This window comes from Lepidochelys kempii, chromosome 5 (assembly GCF_965140265.1).
Source record: "Lepidochelys kempii isolate rLepKem1 chromosome 5, rLepKem1.hap2, whole genome shotgun sequence".
NCBI classification, from domain to species: Eukaryota; Metazoa; Chordata; order Testudines; family Cheloniidae; genus Lepidochelys; species Lepidochelys kempii.
The window spans coordinates 68,848,565-68,876,378 of record NC_133260.1 but is presented as its reverse complement, the minus strand read 5'-3'; the positions used below and the strand labels follow the sequence as shown (position 1 = coordinate 68,876,378).

The 27,814-nt window shown below is 37.8% G+C and overlaps 1 protein-coding gene across 6 annotated transcripts in view; it reads left to right on the top strand.

Annotated features, from left to right (window-relative positions):
• FBXL17 (F-box and leucine rich repeat protein 17) overlaps window positions 1-27,814 on the top strand; it is a 485,194-nt gene that overhangs the window by 299,038 nt on the left and 158,342 nt on the right. For all 6 annotated transcript variants that reach the window (XR_012158992.1, XR_012158991.1, XR_012158993.1 and 3 more), the window contains one exon: window positions 27,271-27,347. Coding sequence is in view for 3 of the 6 variants with exons in the window: in XM_073344633.1 (XP_073200734.1) it covers window positions 27,271-27,347 (77 nt within the window). In the remaining 3 variants the exon portion in view is untranslated. The remainder of the gene's footprint in view (window positions 1-27,270; window positions 27,348-27,814) is intronic.

The following is a 27,814-nucleotide window of genomic DNA, read 5'->3' as shown; positions in this document are numbered from 1 at the left end:
CTACTGCCTCAATCGCCCTTGTTTTCACACCAACGGTTTTACCCAAGGCGCGGTGCGGCTGCGATTGTGCAGATTTCACTCACTCAGATCGTGGGGACAGGGACCCTTTGGTCAGCCGATCCCCGGATGGAGATGGCGCCCAGACTCAAACACACCATAGGGAGGATGGATAGACACAGAGACAAGACAGTCCTCAGTCCGGACAAAACACAGAAATAATTACCTGACCAGATTCCTGATGTCAGATCCCGGGATCCCTACCAGAACAGAGTGGGAACCAACAGGTTCAATGGCGTAGACTTCACTGTGGTCATGCACTCTTCCGTTCTGGTGGAGGACCGCTCGGGCCAAATGCCCAGGTGCCGGCTTGCCACGGCAGTCCTAAGAACAGTCAGGAGTCACACGGCCCCAGTGAAGATGGTTGCCATCTTGGTGGAACTTCCAAATTGTCAAAGTCAGATTCAGGACTCACATAATTTGTCAGACCACTCTGTTTATTAGCAAAGCGCTTTGCCAATGCACCCAGATATGTGAGCCCCTCTCTGAGACTCAAGCTAACTTGTTTATACAAATAAGCCAAAGCCAATTTAACATAAGAGACAAAAGGAAGCAGAAACTGACAAATATACATACATATCTTATTTGCATACTAACATTTACCAATCTCCTAGCTCAGTAGGAGCTCTAAGTTAATTAGTTTGAGGACCCATTGTCTCACACTCCTTAATGTTTCTCTTCCTGACAACTATATTTCAACAAACCCTTCAAGTAGCATTTCTTTAATGAATTATAATTCATTCTACTTTCACAGATGTTACTTACAATTCCACAATAATACAAAGAATCATTGAAATGTAGGGCTGGAAGGAACCTCAAGAAGTCATAAACATTAACATTTTTGTTACAATGAACTCATAGATAATCATAGAGTTTAAGGCCAAAAGGGACCACTAGATCATCTAATCTGACCTCCTGTATAGCACAGGCCACCAACACCACCCAGCACCCACACACTAAACCCAAAACTGAAATAAGACTAAAGTGATATGGCAAAATTTGTGAATGATACAAAATTATTCAGGATAATTAGATCCAAAGCTAACTGTGAAGAGTTGCAAAGGGATCTCACTAAGCTGGGTGACTGGACAACAAAATGGTAGATTAAATTAAATTTTTATAAATGCAAAGTAATATACATTGGAAAACATGTTCCCAAGTATACATACAAAATCATGAGGCCCAAATTAGTTACTACTGAAGAATGAGATCTTGGGGTCATTGTGGATAGTTCTTTGAAAACATCCACTCAAGTGTTAGCAATTGTTAGGGAAAGGATGGAGGATAAAACAGAAAATATCATAATGCCACTATATAAATCCATGGTATGCCCACACCTTGAATACTGTGTGCAGTTCTTCCCATCTCAAAAAAGATATGTTAGAATTAGGGAAAGTACAGAGAAAAGCAACAGAAATGATTAGGGATATGTAACAGTTTCCATATGAGGAGAGATTAAAAAGAATGGGACTGTTCACCTTTAGAAAAGAAATGATTAAGGTGGGATATGAGAGGTCTATAAAATCATGAATGGTGTGGAGAAAGTGAATTAGGAAGTATTATTCACCTCTTCGCATAGCACAGGAAACAGGGGTCACCCAATTAAATTAATAGGCACAGTCAACATGAAGAACTTGTGAAGTCCAAAAGTATAACTGGGTTTGTCAGAAAAATAAAGGGAAGGGTAACCACCTTTCTGTATACAGTGCTATAAAATCCCTCCTGGCAAGAGGCAAAACCCTTTCACCTGGAAAGGGTTAAGAAGCTAGGATAACCTCGCTGGCACCTGACCCAAAATGACCTATGAGGGGACAAGAACATCTGAGGAACAGTGTGGGGGGGCAATAAACGTGGGGAAATAGTTTTACTTTGTGTAATGACCCATCCACTCCCAGTCTTTATTCAAGCCTAAGTTAATTGAATCCAGTTTGCAAATTAATTCCAATTCAGCAGTCTCTCGTTGAAGTCTGTTTTTGAAGTTTTTTTGTTGAAGAATTGCCACTTTTAGGTCTGTAACAGTCTCTACATAAAAGAATAAATGGACACAAATCAGACGTCAGAGAACACTTCAATCTCTTTGGTCACTTGATTACAGACCTCAAAGTGGCAATTCTTCAACAAAAAAACTTCAAAAACAGACTCCAATCAGAGACTGCTGAATTGGAATTAATTTGCAAACTGGATACAATTAACTTAGGCTTGAATAAAGCCTGGGAGTGGATGTGTCATTACACAAAGTAAAACTATTTCTCCATGTTTATTTACCCCCTACTGTTCCTCACATGTTCTTGTCAACTCCTGGAAATGGCCCACCTTGATTATCACTACAAAAGGGTCAACCCCTCCTCACCCCCCCCCCCACTCTCCTGCTGGTAATAGCTCACCTTACCTGATCACTCTCGTTACAGTGTGTATGATAACACCCATTGTTTCATGTTCTCTGTGTATAGAAATCTCCCCACTGTATTTTCCACTGAATGCATCCAATGAAGTGAGCTGTAGCTCACGAAAGCTTATGCTCAAATAAATTTGTTAGTCTCTACGGTGCCACAAGTACTCCTTTTCTTTTTGCGGATACAGACTAATATGGCTGCTACTCTGAAACCTGTCAACGTGTATCTATATTACTAATAGGTAATCTGAGGGATTTGATCAAAGTTGCATACAGTTGTACAGTAGTGGCAGAGATAGCAATAGAAAAACAGTCTTGAGTCTCAACCACTAGATCACACTCACCCCTAAAAAGTCAGGTTTTATCTCTGTCTGATGTTTTAATGCTACTATTTACCCAGGGATTCTTGTATACAAAGTGTTTTACACAAGTGATTTTTGTGCCACAAATTTATTTGTAGTGGGGAAAGCCAGGGAAATTCCTCTCTCTAAATTAAACATTCTCTAGCTCAAAATTCAACAACTTCCATACGAGATGATGTCTCTTTCCTTATGTCTAATGTATTCTTCTTTAGTTTGCATCATTACTTGGTAAATATATTACAGTATGTTATTTATTTGGTCTATACTTTCAAGAACTTTACATGCATTCCTTCCTTCCTTCCTTCCTTCCTTCTTTCTTTCTTTCTTTCTTTCTTTCTTTCTTTCTTTCTTTCTTTCTTTCTTTCTTTCTTTCTTTCTTTCTTTCTTTCTTTCTTTCTTTCTTTCTTTCTTTCTTTCTTTCTTTCTTTCTTTCTTTCTTTTCTTATCTATCTAAATAGTAATTCTGAGTTTATAGTACTTTGCTAAGTACCTTCACCCCACCCTGTCCTGTATGTGGTTTATAATGCATGGTAATAGTTGTTAATTACATTACTTCCCTCGTCTTTTCAAAGTACACTACCGTAACTCTTGAGAATCCTTAATAGCAGTTATCAATAACCTTTCTATGTCTTTGGCCCTTAATTGAGTGCTTTTAAAGATTTTTGACCGCTTCTATTTTCCTTGATCTTGTTGGGGAGAGATGCCTACAAAGAATTATTTAAATGACTGAGGTTTGGCTGTTTTATACAAATCATTGAGATCATAGGTGGATCGTTTTATGTGAGGTATAAACAAAATTTAAAACAGAGTGATAACTTAACCAGACAGTGTATTCCTTTTCTTTGATCTTTTTTGTCCTGTATTTAATTATGATAAGAGAAAAACAAGCTTTTAAAGTTCTGCAATCTTTACAAAACATCTTTCTTTTATTTATTTGGTGACTTCAGTAGTTTGAGAATGTTTCAATAACAACTTTAATTCTATGGATTTATTCCAGTAACAACAGAGGTTTGTGACCTTTATCTACCTGCCTTGTATGTTCTTTAAAGGATGTGTAGATATAAATTTTTTTTTTATTGCTTAAGAAAGAGAAAGTTATTCTTGTTCTTTCCCCCACCCCTGGCCTTACTAAATAGAGGAAATTTCCCAAATTGCATGAGGAATCAGTCCTCTAAGTGTGTAAAGATATGTCTTAATAATGCCTCCCATTATCTCGGACAAACGTCAACATTGCTATTTAGGTACGGTACCCCACAGAGCCTAAAAATATGTCATGGGCTGTGATCTTGTCAGCTGTCATAAATTAAGCAAAGTTAGTTCTAGTAAAAACAAAGCAAAGTTAGCTGTAGCTCACGAAAGCGTATGCTCAAATAAATTTGTTAGTCTCTAAGGTGCCACAAGTCCTCCTTTTCTTAATGTTAAACTAGTATAACTGGATGTTTCTGAGAATTGGTAAGGGGATACAGAATCTTTCATCACTAGTCTTTCACCACAGTTCAGATATAACCTACATGAGAAGTTCTCAGAAATCATGATCATTTCATGACTGTTGGTGACCTAAGTAAAATGAGTTCATAATTTCCTTATAATTGCCTACAAGTGTCTCAAGTAATGCCGTTCTCAGTAAGGAGGACAGAAGTGATTGGCCATGGAGACTGAAGTTCTGTCTCACAGGGTGTGTTTCCTCCAGTTTAAGGCTAAGGCACGGTTGATAGAGCCGTGAGTCTAAGTCACACTGCCATTGTCTGTGCTGTCCATCTTATATGGATAAACAGATGGCGTAAGTCTCTCAGCCTGGCGGTCCACAAGCGCTAAAATTATTGAAAATTTTAGAAACTATCCCCAGTGTAGGTGCTGCAGTCATGGTGCTTATTTGTCGGGGAAGCTGCGGTGATAAGAGTGTCTTCTTTTGGATAAAATTAAAAAGAAAAAAACCACTACCCAGATCCCTGAGCATGTAGGACACTTCCAACTAGGAGTTATCTAGCAGTGTCAGCACTGGTATCTCGGCAAATTGGCATGCGATCCATTGAAATGGCAAATTACCTCTTGTTTCCCTATATTTGACGCTGTAAGTTACTCACCATTTTTCAAACCTAAATTGTTATTAGGTGCTGCTGATACTGTTTAAAGTTGTGTTGCATTTCAGCTTGTGGTCTCTTGTTCAGCTAGTGTATGTGAAATGCTGTTTGGACTCAGATCTTCTAGGTAAAAAGTGTACTTAAAGTTATAGAATTATTATTCATCAATATGTGGGAGCTGATGTACTGTAAACCATTCAAAACACCATGCTCATATGCCACATCCATGTGTAAAATTATATGTCGGTTAAGAAAGAGGGAGAGAAATCTAGCTAAATTGTCTTTCTTATGGATGCGAAGCCCAGAATTGTAAGGAAAGTAACCAAAAAAATGTCATATGCAGTGGAGTTGTAGCCATGTTGGTCCCAGGATACTAGAGAGACAAGGTGGGTGAGGAAGTATCTTTTATTGGACAAACTTCTTTTAGTGAGACAAACATGACTATGAGCTTATACAGAGCTCTTCATGTCTGGGAAACATACAGAGTGTCACAGCTAATAAAAGGTGGAACAGATAGTTTAGCATCAGTAGTTAACATTCAAGATGAAATGCCCATTAACACCCCTGCAGTCATAGGGAGGAAAGAAAGGTGGGAGTGTGGAAGGCAGCGTGGGGGCAGGCGTTGTTAGTTGATTATAGATTGTTGTAATAAGCTGTCAATCCAGTTTGTCTATTCAGTCCATGATTTTTAGTATCTAGCAAAGTTACGAATTTAAGATCCCAGACTTTTCTTTTGAAGGTGTTGTGCATGTCCTTTGAGGATGATGACTGAGAAGTCAGATATGGAATGATCACTTTGTGAAAGGTGTTCATCTACAGGTGATACGGTGTTTGTCTTTTATCATTTTTCTATGTGAGTTCCTTTGAAATCATAGTGATTGTCTGGTTTTACCCACATAGTTGTTACTGGGGCATTGAGTGCACTAGATGAGGTACACCGTATGTTGTGATAGGCATGTGTAGGACCCATGGATCATGAAAGGTGTTTTGCTGGGGGTTGAGCATCATAGCAGTAGACTTATGTTCTTAGGTTTTGCATTTCTTCTTCTTTCAGGGTCTGATGCCTCTTTGAGTTGGTAATCCTGGTTTGTGGGGAGCTTGCTTCTGATGATGAGCTTGAAGAAGCCATCCTAATACCCATGGCTGTTCCTGTGGTTTGGACAAAGTGTTTGTTGTTGAATGTAAAATTCTTTTGAGTGAGGATAAAATGGATGAGAAAAGAATGCCAACAGGAAAGGCAAAGTTGTCCAGTGCTCAAAAAAATTTCCACAAAGACCTCCCACACCAAATCAGTGATATAGACTACTGGCAAGAAAAGGACTGTTGAAGATTGTGATTACTAAGGTGAAATTGATAAAATGTAACCTGGCTAAAAGGAAATGTCTCAGTAGCGAATTTCCTTTGTCTCCCACCCTCCAGGAAAGTGGTGCACAACAAATCAAGATCTGAGAATTGCCTTCATGCTGAGTACTAATGGGACAGTCCTGGGCTCAGTATGATATGAGGAAAGAGGACATATCTAAATTTGCCAGGACACAAACCATTTAGCACTTTACAGGTGAAACCCAACAATAAAAATTGCAGTCAAAAATCATGTCAAGCACTCCCTTGCAGGAAATACCACATAATAAACAGTCACATTCTGCCCTAATTGAAATTTCTAAACAGTTTGAATAGTCTAACCTTTATTAAATATTTAAATATTTATTAAATATATCAATAAATTCTTTGCAGAACACAGATGACAAAATACATTCTTGGCAGCCATTGCTATCTGAACAGCAGCTAAGAACAAGCAAAGCACCTATGTTGTGAATCTGAGTAACAAATGCTAGATATATCCCTTATTTGTTTTCTCATGTAATTATGATGGCTGAAATCTTGGCAGACCAGGGATTAAACTGTGGACCTCCAGAGCTAAAAGTCTAAAGCTCACTCACTTGGGCTGTAACATATTCATCTCCTCTGAAGATTGGGGGCAGAAGGGGACCTGTAACACACACCAGATAGTTACATGATCTCTGTAATGCCTTCTGGTCACTTCACCCAGCACATAAGCATTAGCTAACTCAAATCTAGGTTGAGTCTCATCAGTGTCCCAGTCCTGGTTAGGCACTGTTATGACTGAGGTAAATAGTACTGGATGGCTTAGATGAAATGGAGGTGTAGAGCTTTGTGTCATCCATATTCTGAAGACACTGCAGCTTATACCTCCCTATTAGCCTGCTAGCAGCCTCATACACCAGCTAAACAGGAGAGGATGGCAGAATTAAAACTGGTGAAACCCAACAAGAGAGATTTCTCAGTGCAGATAAACAAGATCATCTGGGATCTTGCTAAGAAAGAAGAGAATGGAGCTACTCTCATCATTCTGTCAAAAAAAAAAACACATGGTTATGTTAAAGATAGCTGACACATATAACAGAATCAGCACTGATGCCTGATCATTGTGCACAGCCAGAAAGAAATCATCTTGAACCAGGATGTAATAATTATTTCCTTAACTGATGCTGGAATCTTGCTTTCCAACAGCAAAATATTGATGATTGATTCCAAAAATGCCTCAAAGACATGCCTTCACGAAACAAGACCGGCAAGTATCCAACTTGCATGTTGCAACCTGTCATAAATATAAAGGGAAGGGTAAACCCCTTTGAAATCCCTCCTGGCCAGGGGAAAGCTCCTCTCACCTGTAAAGGGTTAAGAAGCTAAAGGTAACCTCGCTGGCACCTGACCAAAATGACCAATGAGGAGACAAGATACTTTCAAAAGCTGGGAGGAGGGAGAGAAACAAAGGGTCTGTGTCTGTCTGTAGTCGTCTTGGCCGGGGACAGAACAGGAATGGAGTCTTAGAACTTTTAGAAAGTAATCTAGCTAGGTATGTGTTAGATTATGATTTCTTTAAATGGCTGAGAAAAGAATTGTGCTGAATAGAATAACTATTTCTGTCTGTGTATCTTCTTTGTAACTTAAGGTTTTGCCTAGAGGGGTTCTCTATGTTTTTGAATCTAATTACCCTGTAAGATATCTACCATCCTGATTTTACAGGGGGGATTTCTTTATTTCTATTTACTTCTATTTTTTATTAAAAGTCTTCTTGCAAAACACTGAATGCTTTTTCATTGTTTTCAGATCCAAGGGTTTGGGTCTGTGGTCACCTATGCAAATTGGTGAGGCTTTTTACCAAACCTTGTCCAGGAAGTGGGGTGCAAGGTTTTGGGAAGTATTTTGGGGGGAAGGACGCGTCCAAACAGCTCTTCCCCAGTAACCAGTATTAGTTTGGTGGTGGTAGCGGCCAGTCCAAGGATAACGGGTGTAATATTTTGTACCTTGGGGAAGTTTTGACCTAAGCTGGTAAAGATAAGCTTAGGAGGTTTTTCATGCAGGTCCCCACATCTGTACCCTAGAGTTCAGAGTCGGGGAGGAACCGTGACACAACCTGAATGTCTTCTGGCACCTCCAGAATCTCAGAGAGTAACAGCAACTGAAATTCCTCTTCAAAAACAGAAATGGTGCTAATAAGAAGGGAAAATATTTGAAGAACTTGTCAAGACTCAGACCTCACCAGTGACCAATGGCATTAGACCACAGATCATCAAGTTGGTGTGAAGCCTTAGGCTTTTGCTGGACTCATCGCCACTCCAGGAGTAATAGACTCAAAAATTGCTACTGCAGTGAGGAATTTTCGATGGATGACTTACCAGGAAACTGCATCTTTTTTTCTCGGGAATGGACCAGCATCCTTCATGCTAAAACTCATTCTGTGATGCCAGAGTCTGAAAATTACAGGTGTCAAAAGAAAACTGAAGTTGGTGCAGCATATGGTAGCATATATATCAGAACAGTGCAAGACATCGCCTCTGCTTTGTGAATTCATTGGTTCTCCATTCATTTCAGAACAGAATTCAAAGATCTGGTCCTAACCTATAAAGCCCTTAATGAACTGGTAAAGATGAACAGAGAAAATGCCATTTGTTCTTGACTGCTACTTTTCATCATAATATGGTCCAGCTCTCAGATACCAATGTACTAAGCACCTTGTAAAAAACTGCAATATAAAGACTGATAGAAACATAAGCTGAGGAAGCTCTGCATTGTCACCAATAGACATGATTCTGCTACCATGGAGACAGATAGATCGGTATGAATCTAAGTACTTGTGGCACCTTAGCGACTAACCAGTTTATTTGAGCATCCAATGAAGTGAGCTGTAGCTCACGAAAGCTTATGCTCAAATAGATTGTTTAGTCTCTAAGGTGCCACAAGTACTCCTTTTCTTTTTGCAAATACAGACTAACACAGCTGTTACTCTGAAACCTATGAATCTGAGTGATCTTATCTGCAAAATAATTTGAATTTATAATTTAATAGAATGAGGTTACTTACGCATCCAAAATGAGTTCTGTTTTCCCTATCTTTGAGCAACAAGGTTGTCTACCTGTCCTGCAAATAATCAGCAAACTGTTTTGGGCTTCAAATTAAACAGCATAAACGAGTAATTTCATTAGGAGTTAGAGAGAGACTAATATTTCTCAAATATCCCAATCAGTATTTCCTAGGTATAGCCTAGGTAAATAGTAACCACTAGCCTTGGTAAATAGTAACCACTCTGAATTAGATTTTGAATAATATAAAGCAGCATGTTGAAGGTTGGGAGTATTGTTTGCGCCTACTGACTACCAGACATCAGCAGAGTTGTTTAACCATCTGGGGGGAAAAGTAAGCATACGTTTTTGTTTTCTTGGTGCTTATTTCTTCTCTGATTTCACAACTTTGTACATGTGGAAACTGTAATTCCTCCTCTCCCCTCCCTCCCCCCACACACTGTTTCTAACAAGCTAACCCTAAGCATTCTAACCTAACCCTAAGCTAACCCTAACCCCTCTAACCTTCTAACCCTAAGCATTCAAACTAGCTACATTCGTTTTCCACCATCTTCCCTGGTGAGTAAAGAAGTGTGCCTAAACTGCTTATATACCAATTGAGTGGCAAATCAAACCAAACCTACCTGATTTTAGTGACTATCAAATTTCTAAGCTAAGGCCAATAATACAGTCCTTACCTTTGGAAAGCTTGCATCAACTGTAATATTTCTTAATTTAATAAAAAGGTTAGGAAGGACAATTCATATGTTAATAAATTGTGATCAAAATAAAAAGCGTAGCTTGCTTTGACTCCAACAAAACCATTTTACCACAGGAAAAGTGAGGATTGATGGGTTTGCCATTTTAGTGACTTAGACTGCTTTATTAATAATTCTTTGGAAGCTGACATTCCCTCAAAATAGGCAGTGTTTAGTCTCAGCGTCCTTGACTGAAATTGTCTACCTGCCAATGAGCAGAAGTGGAATCCACAAGAATTTGTTTGCCTATCTAGCACATAGATTTTAACTGATTTAGATAAGAATGGTCCATCCAGCTCAGTATGCTGTCTTCCAACAGTGGCCAATGCCAGATGCTTCAGAGGGAATGAACAGAACTAATATCAGTGATCCATCCCCTGTCGTCCACTCCCAGTTTCTGTCAAATAGAGGCTAGGGATACTCAGAGTATGCATCCCTACACATCATGGCTATTAGCCATTGATGGGGCTATCCTCCAGAAAGTCATCCAGTCCTTTTTTTTAACCCTGTTGTAATTTTGACCTTCACAACATCTCCTGGCAAAGAGTTCCACAGGTTGACTGTGCTTTGTGTAAAGAAGTATTTCCTTTCATTTGTTTTTTTATAGACCTCTATCATATCCCCCCTTAGCACTCTCTTTTCCAAGCTGAAATGTCCCAGTCCTATTAATCTTTCCTTGTATGGAAGCTGTTCCATATTCCTAATAATTTTTGTTGCTCTTTTCTGTAGCTTTTCCAATTCCAATATATCTTTTTTTAGTTGGGGCAACCAGATTTGCATGCAGTATTCAAGATGTGGGTATACCATGGATTTATGTAAAGGCATGGATTTATGTCTTCTTATCTATCCCTTTGCTAATGATTCCCAACATTCTGTTAGCTTTTTTGACTGCCACTGCACATTGAGTGGATGTTTTCCAAGAACTCTTCACAATGACTCCAAGATATCTTTCTTGAATGGTAACAGCTAATTTAGACCTCATCATTTTGTATGTATCATTGGGAAGTATGTTTTCCATTGTGCATTATGTTGCATTTATCAACACTGAATTTCATCTGCCATTTTGTTGCCCAGTCACCTAGTTTTGTGAGCTCCCTTTGTAATTCTTTGCAGTCTGCTTTGGACTTAATCATCTTGAGTAGTTTTGTGTCCTCTGCAAATTTTACCACCTCACTATTTACCCATTTTTCCAGATCATTTATGAATATGTTGAACAGAACTGGTCCCAGTACAGACCCCACAAGGAACACCACTATTTACCACTATTCACCACATTTTGAAAACTGACCATTTATTCCTATCCTTTATTTCCCATCTTTTAACCATTAATTGATCTATGGGAGCACCTTCCCTCATGTCCCATGACAGCTTACTTTGCTTAAGAGCCTTTGGTGAGGGACTTTGTCAAAGGCTCTCTGAAAATCCAAGTATCGTATATCCACTAGTAGATCGCCCTTGTCCACGTTTGTTGCCCCTAAAAGAATTCTAATAGATAGATGAGGCATAATTTTCCCTTAACAAAAGCCATGTTGACTCTTTCCCAACATATTGTGTTAATCTATGGGTCTCAAAGGTCTGTTCTTTACTATAGTTTCAACCAGTTTGCCTGGTACTGAAGTTATTGGCCTGTAATTGCCGGGATTGCCTCTGGAGACTTTTTTACTAATTGGTATCACATTAGCTATTTTCCAGTCATCTGCTATAGAAGCTGATTTAAATGCTAGGTTACATAGCACAGTTAGTAATTCTGCAATTTTGTATTTGAGTTCCTTCAGAATTCTTGGGTGAATACCATCTGGTCCTAGTGACTTATTACTGTTTAATTTATCCGTTTGTTCCAAACCCTCCTCTAATGACACCTCAATCTGGACAGTTCCTCAGATTTGTCACCTAAAAAGAATGTTTCAGGTGTGAGGATCTCTCTCACTTCCTCTGCAGTGAAGACTGATACAAAGAATTCATTTAATTCATTCAATTCATTCATTCAAAGGGCTTATCTTTCTTGAGTGCTCCTTTAGCACCTCAATCATCTAGTGGCCCCATTGATTGTTTAGCAGGCTTCCTGCTTCTGATGTACTTAAAAAAATGTTTGCTGTTACTTTTATAATCTTTGACTAATTGTTCTTCAAAATCTTTTTGGCCTGCCTAATTATACTTTTACATTTTATATATGGGAATTATTTTGATTCAGGGATGTAACCTGTGTTTTTCTGTATCTTATTACAACTACTCAAGGATAAAGTTTCCAATTGGGGCAAATTAGTCACACTACCTAAATATAGCTTTAAAAAACCTTATCCTTTGGTTTTCTGTCTAGTTAGACTATTTCCCAACAAGATTTTATTATTCATTTTAGGATTTTGGAAAAAGCAGACATTTTTAAATACTAAGCAATATTTAAAATATGTATTTGCAAAACACAATTGGCAGTATCCTAAGATTATAATATAAAGAAGGAAACTCTCCCTTCCCAGTCCAGGAGAAAATATTTTGCTAGATCACCTCTGAATTACAGATGTAATTTTATTTCCTATAAGCAGAGACAGCGTCATCAGGCATTTTTCTCAAGTAATGTACCAGTGATAGGAGTGCTAGATAGGCAACCTTGTTGAAGGGAATTCCTAATCGTTTCAATAATAGGTCCTGAAATCTTGCCTTTAAACGTTTTATAAGAGTCACAGCCGTCTGTCTCTGCATCATTTCTAGATTTAAAGTGAGTGAAACATCTTAGAACTGTGGTATACCCTATCAAGATTTATAGTAATATTTCAGTCCAATCGAGAGGCTTAAGATTATACAGAAATTTCATATCAGTTTTAGGGTGGGGTATTGAACTTCAGATAAGATTTATACTGAAAATTTCCCATGTCTTTGTTAGTATTGCATGACATAAGAGTTCTGCCAAGGAAGTTTTGTAAGCCTTGCTAGCATTTTACCTGTCTTATTACTCTGTTGAATAAGTCAGTGTCTTGCAAATAATGATGGAGCATTAGCCTGTACTAGGTGCTTTAGAGTTTCACTTGCACAAATTTTACACTAGTGAAATGCCATTTTACTTAGTGTTCACAAATCAAAAGGTGCTGTTCCCTTTGTAGAGGCTGAGGCCATATCTATACATACTGTACTGCAGCGGTGCAGCTGAAGCACATCTGGTGAAGATGCTCTGTGTCAGCGGGAGAAGCTCTCCCTGTGCTCACGAGGGGGTTGGAATATACACACCTTTGAGTGACATAAGTTTTGCCAACGTACATTGTAGTGTAGACATAGCCTTGAGATTGGGGAAAGGTATTCAGTGTCGCAGCTAAATACAAGTGGAACAGAGTGTTTAGCAGAAGAGGTTAACACTAGTTGCAAGAGATCATTAAAGGTGAAGTAGACTGTTAACACCTCTGCAGCTGTAAGAAAAGGATGGTTATTTGGTTACACGTTGTTGTAATGAGCATAAATCCTGTGTCTTTATTGAGTCTATAATTTATTGGGTCTATCAAAGTTATGATTTTAAAATGCTCGTCTTTTGAAGGTGTTGTGCAGGTTTTCATTGAGGATGAAGGCTGAAAAGTCAGATACGAGTGATCATTTTGCGAGAAGCGTTTGCCCATGGGTGCTAGGGTGTTTTTGTCTTTTATTGTGGTTTTGTATGAGTTCATTTGAGGAGAGTAGTGATTCCTCTCTATTTAGTTATCTTGGTTCTTATTTTTTACCTATAACCATTGTGTTTAAGCAGGAACTTGTAAGAAGCAGTAGCTATATAGAGAGAGGGAGAGAGAGAGAGTTACAGACACATGCTATATAGATTTTAATGACTTCTGGCAATAGGATTGAAATACTTAGCACTTAAGTAAAAAGAAAAGGAGTACTTGTGACACCTTAGAGACTAACCAATTTATTAGAGCATAAGCTTTCGTGAGCTACAGCTCACTTCATCGGATGCATGAATACATCGGATACAGACTAACACGGCTACTACTCTGAAACTTAGCACTTAAGTAGTGCTTTTATAATTTCAAAGAACTTACTGAACAAACATTATATAAACAATCTTCAAAACACCACTGTAAATTAGAGAAATATTATTTACTTCCATTTACAAAAGGGGGAACTGAGATGCAGATATTTTGTAATATGCCCAAAGTCACACAGGGAGTCATTGTCAATACCTGAATTAGAGCTCAGGAGTTCTTGACTCTGAGTTTTGTTTTCAGTCCACTACACCACATTGACTACTATGTTCTTCTGCACTATTTATTTCCAGAAGGGTTAAAAGAAATAAAATTCTGGGGGTTTGGGTTCCATTTCTGTGAGGCACAATCAGTAACAGTAATTGGCCCAATTATGGTAATGATTTTACAATAGAGACCAACCAAAAGGTATTGATGGGTGAACCTCAATAGAATTAGTTAAGATAAGGATTTAAAATTTTAGTTGCTTAACTTCAAAAGCTTCACCAAATTTATTCTAACTGCTTTGGTCTGGAAATTGAGCTGTGAATCTTGTGAGAACAGGGTTTCTTGTGAAACTCAGCCTAGAAATAATGTGCATATTTTTTAACAGTGAGGGTAATGACCATTGGAACAACTTACAAGGGCTTTGGTGGATTCTGCATCACAGGAAATTTTAAAATCATGAATGGATGTTTTTCTAAAAGAGATCCTTTAGTTCAAGCACAGCTATTGGAATTGAAGCAGAAATTAATACAGGGAAATCCTATGGCCTGTGTTATGCAGAAGGTCAGATGGTCACTTCTGGCCCTAAAATGTGTGAACCTATGAAAGTGTTCAGTGTGGCCAGAAGTAGCACTTGGGATGGTACTCTGGTACTTAGATACATGTCCTTGCTGAGACCTGAGCTGTATGAACACTGAACATTTTGGTTAGTTTTCTTAAAACTTCAAAGTATTAAGTGTTGGGTGAAAGTTTCTGTTCATTCCTATTTCATTAAAAAAATGCACCCAACTCTTCTAGAAGGATATGTGTTTTAGAAAAGCATTTTCAAAAGGTTCAAGTATAATGCAGTGCCCTTTATGTAGAAGGGCTTCCGCACATTAAACAAGACTATTTTCTTGCTGTAGAGAACAGCTGGTTTTGAGTACTCTGTTTACTAATATGCCAGAAACAAGATGACACAAAAGCATTTAACAAACAAATAAAAACCCATCATCATTGAGTCTACATTATCATTATATATGAAGGCCTCTTTAACTCTGAAGTAAACTGTCATAATCCTTAAAATGCAGAGTTGTTGTAGCCATGCTGGTCCCAGGATATTAGAGAGACAAGGTGGATGGGGTGATATTTTTTATTGACCCAATTTGTGTTGGTGAGAGAGATAAGCTTTCGAGCCACACAGAGCTCGTTCTTGAAACCTGGTCTCTTTCACCAACAGAAGTTAGTTCAATAAAAGATATTACCTCACACACCTTGTATCTCTAATAATCTGTAACAGGCAGAAGGAAGTGGGACCAGCCTTGCTAGCAGAGGTGCTGTGCCTGGCCAGAGTTTAAAGCTGCCTTTCTCTACCTTTATTAGGGGAGAGTTCTGTCCAGCATTCTCAGGAGTGAATCTCTTTTGCACCCGTAGGAGCTGCTGCTCCAATGGTTAAGAGGTCCCTGAATCTTTCTCCATGTGTGAGATCAAATAATTATACTTGGCACTTATAAAATGCCTTTCATCTGAAGATCTCAAAGCCCTTTTCAGTATGAGTTATCCTCACAACACCTCTCTGTATAATTCCCATTTTACAAATTAAATCAAGTCACAGGGAGGTGAAGTGTTTTACCCAAATTCACAGTTGCTTGCAAAGCTAGAAATACAATCCAGATATCCTGACTCCCAAGTCCCTACTCTAATCCCTATACAGTGCTCACCACTGAAATTTTTACAGTTTTGCTGTTTCAAATAGGTAATATTACCATCATTTTCCTTATACTCAGGCATGGGGAGTGTCATAATGTGTGAATTATTTGCAAAGGCATTTGTACAGATTGTGGTGGTGACGACTGTAACACAGAGTCATCCATCTGAATCATAAATAAAATTGACCAAAATGCAAGTCATATGCAGGTTTCTCAAGAAAGCAGTAAAGAGCACTTAGTTCTGACCTTAAGTAACATAAATCTGAGTTACTAAAGAGCAATCTTGTACTTAAAAGGAGATCGTGTTTAAATCAGTTATTAACAGGTATACAGAAAAAGTGGAGGGGACATGGTGGAGGAGGGGCTCTTTGAGCAAAATAACCTGTTTTCCTTTTTAAAATCATTTAGAGGGCATAATAATTAAGTGTTTTATTGTGTTTTTTGAAACATAGTCTGTGAATGTGTGTGGGGAAGTGCACCATCCTGGCAGCAGTTCCTGAGGGCCTGATTTCCATGTCGCTTACACCATTACACTAGCATACTCTTATTTACTTCTTGGTTTACATCAGTGTGAGAGGACAATCAGGCCATCTAGCATTCATGGAGACATAATACCTTGATGAATGATTAAGGGGCAGCCAAGTGTGCAATGTGCATTCTATCTACAGTGGCTGAGCTTTGCAGGCTGGCGTAGAATGAAGAGCCAGGCCATGCCCTGTCCCACTCTGGCCCCTTTGGTAATTCTAGCACTGGTGACTCTAGAGGCTCTCCTGATGCTTGGTTTCAGAGTAACAGCCGTGTTAGTCTGTATTCGCAAAAGAAAAGGAGTACTTGTGGCACCTTAGAGACTAGCCAATTTATTTGAGCATAAGCTTTTGTGAGCTACAGCTCACTTCATCGGATGCTCCTGATGCTCGTACTTTGGGAATGTAAGGACTGAGATGTTGGCTATCACATACCCTGGGTAGAAAGAGAGGCCCATACGCACTCTTCCTCTCTTCCCTCTTCTGTATGTCCATACAGGGCTAGCTCCAACCTAGCCTCATGTTGCTTCTTTGTCGTTTAACCTAATAATATACAATAGCACAACTAAAATGTTTAAAAAGGAAGGCATTATTTATTTGTTCAATATAGGCAAAAATCACTGCTGGCAAAAATTTTCCAACTCTATTGTAGTCAGTGGAATTGATTGCTCTTGTTTATTCAGTGGAGATATTGGCCCTATGAATTTAAGATGTTACACTCGAAGTTCTTGCTATTAAAAAGGTTGATGGCCTCTCTTCATCTGTCATCCACGTTTCAAAAGCTTATAGAAAATGGATAAAATGTAACATTTAATTGTCTTGCAGTCTCTAGCATCCCTCGTAGTGGACTTTTCCCTCAAGGTTCGTCCAAACAAGTCCTAAATCTTTATTATTTTCCACAGTTGCTGTTATTCTGTAAATCTGTTGTAACGGCACCTAGTACTTCCAGTCAAGTGAGGAGCCTGGTGCTTCAAAAGCCACCTCCAGTACTATTAATGTGTAGGCCTGCAAGGAGAATGAGACAATTAGCTGATTCTCCCCTTCTTTTCTGTTTTTCAGTCCCCCAAATTAATACAAATCAATTGCTAGTGTTCCACACCATTAGGGTAGCAAAAATTCTAAAGACATTTAATTTTAAAAACTACTAGAAATTTGAAAATAAATATCTGTCCACTTTTTGTGTCTTCTAGCATGACAAAACATTTATTAATTTCTGCTGTTTTAAGTAGCAAAGCTTCTTGGTAAAAATGATTTTCTAATGACATTGGCTTTCTAGAGAATACAACTTTGCTAGTGAGAATTTAATGACTGCCCTACGATAATTGTTGTTAACTCGTGGAAGTGGTGACATTTTGCAGATCAGTCCCTGACTACACCATAGTCTGCTCAAAACGTGCTTTGCACACACTATTTAATGCTTTTAATTGCAAGTCTTAGTCTGCTTTCTCTTGCTTGCAATTAATGTCTGTTGCTATAGAACATCTCTAATGCTCAACTGAAAAGTAATTTACAAGCATATATTTTCTACTGAAATTTAATTCAGCAGATTATTTAATTGTGTCCTATGATAGTGAAAAGAGAAGTGAAAAGCCAGTTTCTCATTGGTATAGAGCATTCACAAACAAATATATAGAAAGGGACAAATTTATACATACCTTAAATACAAAATAAGCAATAACAGGCTGTCCTGTGTCCAAATATACACACTCATTTTTAAATAAAGAGTCATAGATTTTGTTTACATGGTGTTTTGGAAAGATTCATTTGATTTTATTATAGTTTTTATAGATGCTGGATAATACAACGCTACTTTCATTTTGTTACTTCTCCCATTGTTCCTCTGAAAATGAGTACAAATTTCCTAGGAGTTCATCGGTTCCTTAGTATCCTATATCCGATCCCGTTGTCTTGATGGGAGATTTTTCTGAGCTACAACTGCATTATTTGCCTCTATGAGTTTTTAAATTATTCTGATTTACTGATTACTGAGTACTGATTTAATCCCTTTTCCCATTCATTTTATGCTTATCCTATCTGCAGCCTTTCCTCTCTACTACCTCTATCTTACTTGCAAAGCCATCCTTTCTGAGAACCCTGATGCATCTCTTTCACAAAAGTGTTCTGTCTCCACCAGTTTGTACATTAGAGCTCCATGTTCATTCCAAAATCTGCTTCTCTTCTCAATGTACTACAGTGCTGTTCTTGCTTATGTTTTAAAAGATAGCAGGCATTTGGTTTTCTGCTCACAAAGATATCTGTGCTAATCAAATGCAAAAGTGACTTGGCGTGCACATTCTGATGTTTTTTGAATCTCATCAAGTCATGTATTAATGTGTCTCTAATGGTATGATTTCTTTTCACACCTCTACGGTGATTGAAACTCAGTCCTTTTAAGTGAGATCTCCTAACCAGTGTATGGCGGTTCCAATTAGCTTCTCTTGGGCCTGAAGTGCATCACAAACGGTAACAAGGTCTCCCAGGAACACTTTTGTTGCAAGTACTGTAGTCATATTTCCTCATTAGTTCCTTTCAATTGTCACTAATGCCATGTTCCAAGCTTTTGAGAAGTAGACCAAAAACAGAAAAACTAGGTATCAGTGTAGAATAGACAATTATTTTTCATATTTCAAGACCCCTTTGAATGCCTTTGATAGTTTTGAAGCTTACACAGTTTAATTTATTAACCATTACCACTCACTAAAGTCAGAGGATTTAGTGATTTGTTGCCTCGGAAAAGAGAAAAAATATTTTGTCATGGCCGATGGTTCATTTTCTAAATTTGTGATTTTTTAACATTATTTTTAGTCTTTTAATTAAATTTTGCACAAACTATGAGCAAAATAAGAAAAACATAAAGTGTTTAACCATGTTGTGTGTACTTTTATATGGGTACCGTCAAAACCAATAGGCCTCAATTTTTGTGTCCAGATCATGCTTTTTTCTGCTCCACTTGTCAGCGCAGTTCTTGGGAGGATAACAGTTTTTGGAGACTCTTGCCCTTGCAGATGCTCTAAAGGAATGATTTTTTTTTAACATTTCATTACTCTGCCTGCTTGTGTATGTAGAACTGAGAAGGGCTGAGGAAAGGAACAGCACAATATGGAGGTGCACTGTTGCACACTTTCTCCAGGGTTTGTCAACAGTGGTCCTTCTAACCTAGGAAGCTGAGATTTTAACAATGTTGCAGTTGTTTTTTGTCAAGTTGTCATGCTTTTCAGAAATATTAAGACATTTTTAACTAATAGGTGTAAGAGGCAGTTTTGATCCTGTCATCCTCAGAACACCACTTAACTATGGGAGTTTGAAACTCCATTCATCATCACAGTACTGAACAGATTCTGGTTGCTTACAAATTCGTAACACATTTCGTAACACTTCATATTTACGTTAGTTATGTTCTTCTTCTGTGAAATATTATTTAATTGGTTTTGTACTGTAAAATAATTTTGTGCTATTTGTATTTTCCTGGGCTCTGTACATTTGCTTGTTCAGGCTACCAACTATCAAATTTGATGATAATTAACTGCATATCAGTCTGTCAGAGAGTAGTCTTCATAAAACTTATGGTGGATGTGGAAAAGGCTTGGCAAGATGGCACAAGGGCTTTTCCTTTGGCATCTTCAGACTGAGTGAATGAGTAATTACATCCCTCCCATAAAATACACTATTTATAGTTCGCTCTTCTTTGGAATTTTTCCTTTGTTAGATGGTTCTAAATTCTCCTCCTTGAGAAAAGTCACAAATCAAGTCAGAAGATTATATTTTTAGTGAGCTCAGTTCCTGAGTATCTTGTTTTTATTCTACAAGCTCTACTAATTGAATTTCTTTAGCCCTTTGATTAGGAATAATTCATTGTTTTGATTATAAAATTGAAGGGCTCAAAAGAATATGTACATGTAAGTGTATTTTCATAGTCTGGGAAAAGCAAAACTTATTTTTATCGTTATTCTAAGACGCACTCCTATTTCCAACTTTCTTTCTGCAAAAACGTTTGCTCTTTCTATAGGTAAATTGACATTAAATAACGAATTGTTCAAAATAATATTTTTTTAAAAATCTAACATTTTATGAAAATGGGTGCAAATCAGCCACAGTATAAACTTAATGTCTTAAAAAGACAGATATGGCTACAATTTGGGGTAATTTTTTGATGGATTATAGCAAACAGACTAAATATGACTTGGTCCTTGCTTTGTAGAAAAGGTTAATATCATTTGATGCTTTTACCCTTTTTCTTTGATTTCATTTTTAACAATGATTAATAAAGGTAATGAATATACAACTACTTTCCCCTCTCCCTTTCATATTGTAAGGGACATGTTCACAAAAATAGTTTTAATATGTGTTCTTTCCTATACAAGTTGATTAGTATGTGGGGGAGGCAATCTAAAGTGTTTTTGATATCCCTACAAATTAATTTACATGCGGGTGAGCTACAGAAGGGAACTAAAAGTGAGAATTAAATGGTGGAGCATAGAGGCAGCTGAAGGTGAACACAGGCATTTCTATAGCATTGTTCTAGCTATATTAAAAATTGCATGCTTTCAAAGAAATATGTGATCAATTCATTTATTTGGATGCCCCAGGTGATTCAGTGTTTTCATAAAATCAAAAATGGTCACATTTTGACAATGGGTTTCATGTATTCAAATGTAGTGCAATCAGCTGAAAATTGTGAAAAATTTACTCGGATTGTAGAAAGTTGAACCGTGTTTTCAATTTAAATTCTGTGTAGTTGCTCTGAAAACTGTAGAGGATTCCACAAGCCATGCAATGGGGGTTCAACTCTCACAATTAGAATAGCACAATTTGGGAAAATTAAAGAATAGTCCCTTGGGTCCTAGTTAGTGAACTCACGTGATTATGTTAAAATTTAAGCTTTCATTAAAAATAATGCAATCTTGTATTTATGCTCATGGAGAAAAGTTGCAAAATATAAACTGAGTGTAAATTAGTGCAGTGCATCTGTCTCAGTCTTCAGCAAACCTGAAAAACAGTTCTCAGAAACATAAATTGCCTCCAGAGTTGGGTGCTCCTGAACCCCAGAAACCTCTCCTAATGCCATTCCTAAGAGGTGTGAGGCCATGACATGGGTAGGGGAAGCCATTTAGGGCAATGGATTGCCTTCACCTGGCCCTGAACATGGTGTCTTTGCAATGTTTCATAATTGACGACAAAATGAAAAACTAGGTTGTTTCTTTGGTTTGACTCTCTTCAGTTAGTAATGTTCAGGATTAATTATAATGCTGTGTACTTGCTCAGTTAACCTTCTCTTGGTAAACACTGACATAATTATAAAAAATTCTAAACCTTATAGAATACATCTCATGAGACACAATAATATAAATAATTTTTTCCAAGATTAGAAGTTGGCCCAAAGTGTGTAATGTATGTAAGAAACATTTTCAAATTAGGATTGGAACTTCAGTTCTGTGCCTCATGACTTACTTCATAAATGTTAATAGGCAACATATCAAAATGTTCCTGTTAATTAAAAGGGCTGTTCAGCTTTTAATTTATCTAATTTGCAGATATATGGTAGACTGCAAGTAGTTCTTGTTAAAATGTATCTAGTCTCATTTTGTAGGAGGATAATTTTCTTTTTATTCAGATTATGGATGTGCGTAGTAAAACAGTATTATCATGGAATACAATACAGAAATAAAGTCTTACATTTATTTGTCTTAAAAATAATCACTTTGTGCCACCTCACAAAGGCAACAAATTCCTCTGCCAAAATGAGGTCCTCCAAAAATGTAAATGCATTTAATAAATTTTATACAATAAGAGGGTTTAACTGTCTAGATAGTTTCTGATTTGTATAAAAGTAACCTGATGAACCTGCGTAGTTCTAGAACGTAAGAATGGCCATACTGGGTCAGACCAACAGTGGCCAATGCAGGTGCCCCAGAGGGAGTGAACCTAACAGGTAATGATCTTGTGATCTCTCTCCTGCCATCCATCTCCACCCTCTGACAAACGGAGGCTAGGGACACCATTCCTTACCCATCCTGGCTAATAGCCATTAATGGACTTAACCTCCATGAATTTATCCAGTTCTCTTTTAAACCCTGTTAGAGTCCTAGCCTTCACAACCTCCTCAGGCAAGGAGTTCCACAGGCTGACTGTGCGCTGTATGAAGAAGAATTCCTTTTATTTGTTTTAAAGCTGCTGCCCTTTAATTTCATTTGGTGACCCCTAGTTCTTATATTATGGGAACAAGTAAATAACTTTTCTTTATTCACTTTCTCCACACCACTCTTGATTTTATATACCTCTATCATATCCCCCCTTAGTCTCCTCTTTTCCAAGATGCAAAGTCCTAGCCTCTTTAATCTCTCCTCATATGGGACCTGTTCCAAACCTCTAATCATTTTAGTTGCTCTTTTCTGAACCTTTTCTAATGCCCGTATATCTTTTTTGAGATGAGGGGACTACATCTGTATGCAGTATTCAAAATGCGGGCGTACCATGGATTTATATAAGGGCAATAAGATATTGTCCATCTTATTCTCTATCCATTTTTTAATGATTCCTCACATCCAGTTTGGTTTTTTGACTGCCACTGCACGCAGCGTGGACGTCTTCAGAGAATTATACACGATGACTCCAAGAGCTTTCTCCTGATTAGTGGTAGCTAAATTAGCCCCCATCAAATTGTATGTATAGTTGGGGTTATTTTTTCCAATGTGCATTACTTTACATTTATCCACATTAAATTTCATTTGCCATTTTGTTGCCCAATCATTTTGTTTTGTGAGATCTTTTTTAAGTTCTTCACAGTCTGCTTTGGTCTGAACTATCTTGAGCAGAAAGAAAAGGAGTACGTGTGGCACCTTAGAGACTAACCAATTTATTTGAGCATAAGCTTTCGTGAGCTACAGCTCACTTCATCGGATGCTTACTGTGGAAAGTATAGAAGATCTTTTTATACACACAAAGCATGAAAAAATGGGTGTTTACCACTACAAAAGGTTTTCTCTCCCCCCACCCCACTCTCCTGCTGGTAATAGCTTATCTAAAGTGATCACTCTCCTTACAATGTGTATGATAATCAAGTTGGGCCATTTCCAGCACAAATCCAGGTCCCCCCCCCCCACACACACACAAACCCACGCTCCTGTTGGTAATAGCTTATCTAAAGTGATCACTCTCCTTACAATGTGTATGATAATCAAGGTGGACCATTTCCAGCACAAATCCAGGGTTTTTTCAAGAACATCGGTCGGGGGTAGGAAAAAACAAGGGGAAATAGGTTACCTTGCATAATGACTTAGCCACTCCCAGTCTCTATTCAAGCCTAAGTTAATTGTATCCAATTTGCAAATGAATTCCAATTCAACAGTCTCTCGCTGGAGTCTGGTTTTGAAGTTTTTTTGTTGTAATATCTCAACTTTCATGTCTGTAATCGCGTGACCAGAGAGATTGAAGTGTTCTCTGACTGGTTTAAGAATGTTATAATTCTTGACATCTGATTTGTGTCCATTTATTCTTTTACGTAGAGACTGTCCAGTTTGACCAATGTATATGGCAGAGGGGCATTGCTGGCAAATGATGGCATATATCACATTGGTGCATGTGCAGGTGAACGAGCCTCTGATAGTGTGGCTGATGTTATTAGGCCCTGTGATGGTGTCCCCTGAATAGATATGTGGGCACAGTTGGCAAGGGGCTTTGTTGCAAGGATAGGTTCCTGGGTTAGTGGTTCTGTTGTGTGGTATGTGGTTGCTGGTGAGTATTTGCTTCAGGTTGGGGGGCTGTCTGTAGGCAAGGACTGGCCTGTCTCCCAAGATTTGTGAGAGTGTTGGGTCATCCTTCAGGATAGGTTGTAGATCCTTAATAATGCGTTGGAGGGGTTTTAGTTGGGGGCTGAAGGTGACGGCTAGTGGCGTTCTGTTATTTGTGCTGGAAATGGCCCAACTTGATTATCATGCACATTGTAAGGAGAGTGATCACTTTAGATAAGCTATTACCAGCAGGAGAGTGGGGTTGGGGGAGAGAAAACCTTTTGTAGTGGTAAACACCCATTTTTTCATGCTTTCTGTGTATAAAAAGATCTTCTGTACTTTCCACAGTATGCATCCGATGAAGTGAGCTGTAGCACACGAAAGCTTATGCTCAAATAAATTGATTAGTCTCTAAGGTGCCACAAGTACTCCTTTTCTTTTTGCGAATACAGACTAACATGGCTGTTACTCTGAAACCTATCTTGAGCAGTTGAATATCATCTGCAAACTTTGCCACCTCACTGTTTACCCCTTTCTCCAGATCATTTACGAATAGGTTGAATAGGATTGGTCCTAGGACTGACCCTTGGGGAACACCACTAATTACCCCTCTCCATTCTGAAAATTTACCATTTATTCCTACCCTTTGTTCTCTGTCTTTAACCAGTTCTCGATCCATGAAAGGATCTTTCCTCTTATCCCATGACAACTTAATTTACATAAGAGCCTTTGGTGAAGGACCTTGTCAAAGGCTTTCTGGAAATCTAAATACACTATATCCACTGGATCCCCCTTGTCCACATGTTTGTTGACCCCCTCAAAGAACTCTAATAGATTAGTAAGAATGATTTCCCTTTACAGAAACCATGTTGACTTTTGCCCAACAATTTATGCTCTTCTATGTGTCTGACAATTTTATTCTTTACTATTGTTTCAACTAATTTGCCTGGTACTGACGTTAGACTTACTGGTCTGTAATTGCCAGGATCACCTCCAGAGCCCTTTTTAAATATTGGCGTTACATTAGTTATCTTCCAGTCATTGGGTACAGTAGCTGATTTAAAGGACAGGTTACAAACCATAGTTAACAGTGCCACAATTTCATATTTGAGTTCTTTCGGAACTCTTGGGTGAATGCCATCTGGTCCCGGTGACTTGTTACTGTTAAGTTTCTCAATTAATTCCAAAACCTCCTCTAGTGATGCTTCAATCTGTGATAATTCCTCAGATTTGTCACCTACAAAAGACGGCTCAGGTTGGGGAATCTCCCTAACATCCTCAGCCGTGAAGACTGAAGGAATCGATAATGTGAAAAGAGTTGGTCTCAGTCCAGTTCCCAGAGTGAAAATCACCATCACAGTTGATGCTAATAGGCGCCCTTGTTGGCAGTGTCAGTAGAGAAGAGAAGGACTGGAATGGACATGGAGACTGTATTGTCCTCTGTCCCCTAGGATTTTTACTTAAAGTCAAGGTTGAGATGCAATGGTAAGAAAGTTTTCAGTCTTTCTACATTTGCTGTATCTGCTCTCTGGTTGAAAAGAGGACTTCACTCTTCAGTACTGCCACTCTAACAACTTTCCACAGACTAAGTTCACCCAATTTTAGAAAGGAAAATTAAAAAATTATTAAAAATGTGACCTGATGGATGATATAAATTTGGTGAGGGAAATCAAGGTCAAAGTGACCTCCACAGGAAGTTTTTTAAAAAAGTAGGTTTTGGTTCAGGATTTGAGGAGAGGGAAGGGGACAGATAACACCGAAAGTATGTGATGCTGTTATCACTGTAAATTCTAACAGCTGTTCTGATTTAAGAAATCAAATTGTCAGCATCAACAATAAAATCAGGTTGGGGAATATACTGCTGCTCCCGCTGCTGCTGTGTGGAGTGTGTTCCTGAGGGTATAAATGTATTTTTCCCAAAAGATTATGAAGAATTCAAGCATACATATTTTCACTTTAAAGTTAGCAAATATTTTTATCCTGAGTAATGCAGTTGGATTGACTTGGGAGCTGTAGCAGTCTATTGGGTCAATGACCTGCAAATTAAAGAGGACCCATTCTGGCTCTAAAGGAATTGTTACAATCTATCTTGCAAAAAATCCTCTTTTAAAAATATGTCTATGTAGAAAGTTACCCACTCAGCAGGCTATCACAGCTCGTCTAATGAGCAAGGAATACATTTTAAAATTAGCAGAACAAAAAGACATTTTATGGTACACAATTGATACTGTGTAAATAATACAGTTGTAAACATAACATATAAAGAGATATTAATCCAGATTCAGTTATAATTAAATTATAAAGGATAAACACATATTTTACAATATATTTAGTTCATTTTCCCCCTTTTTTTTGTACTTACAAGTTAAAGAATGAGAGAATTCACAGATAAAGAACTGTTCAATTATATAGTTGTGACAAACCAAACAGAAATGTAGAAATTCAAACCCCATTTTCATAAATTAGACCTTCTGTAAGAACATATTGGAACACAAATGGTACATGCTATTTCATGACCTGATGAATGCTGATCTCTGCAATAATCACAGTAAAAACATAAAACTGAATTTCAGCCTGACATTTATAATGGCTGGTATATTCTGTGTCGCTATTGTAATGTAGCTTATGCTTTTTGTCTGCAAAATCTCTCAAAGCTTAAACATTGCATGAAGCAGATCTTGTATCTGATAGTTGCACTGAATTTTACAACAGAAATCAAAACATTTCTGTAACATTTTTTTTTCAAATAACCTCTATGTGATATTGTATATTGAAACTGCATTAGTGTGTCTTTTTATAAGGGTTGTCACAGTCCCACCAGGCTGTTGAGTTTGGGTCCACACAAGTCAGACCATGTATACTTTTAAGCTTACCTTGCTCTGTCTCTTTCTTTGGCCTCTCTTTTTGGGACATGGAAATCTTAGTAGTCAAAAATGTGTCTAATTGAACTCATACATTTTTTAGCATCTGAGTTTAAAAGGTGTGGTAATAATAAATTCTATTGAAAGAGTTCTAGGGAAGGTCACAAAAAGAAGAAAGTTTTGTATAATGCGTTCAGAATTACCTTGTTGTGTTACCGTTGTGGATGAGTCCTTATTGATTTAATATGAAATGAATTCTTGCAAGTGTGACTCTTATTTTATGTGTATTCCAGATGTGTGGAGGTCATTGCTAAAGAAGGACAGAACCTGAAAGAGCTGTATTTGGTATCCTGTAAGATTACTGACTATGGTATGTAAAATGGCTATTGTTTTTCACCCTTTATCAAGACTGATCTGTTGAAACTTTACATGGAGACTTAAAAAGTGGAATTTACCTTGTGATACTTGTAAAAATGTTGCTGTGACACTAGACAGAGAAGATTTAGAATGAAGAAGCTACAGGACAGGCACTCTGTTAGATTTCAGAGAGCTGCAGATTTATCCTTCATATAGAATTGACTAAAAAAATTTGATTGATCTCTGTGATGAGAGTTTGAGTGTTGATCGATAAGCACTCAAATTTAAATTAATTTGCCTCGTACTCTTCCTTTTTTCTTTGCCCTTAGTTTAAATGGAAATTTGCAGGGTCTAGTAAATATCTAGTCTTTTTAATGAACTCAGACTGATTCTTCCTTTCAAATCTTGCACTGTTCTGGGATCTGAGAGTTGAAAACAGAGATTATTTTTGGCCCAGAAGAGAGGAAGGGCCATGCAATG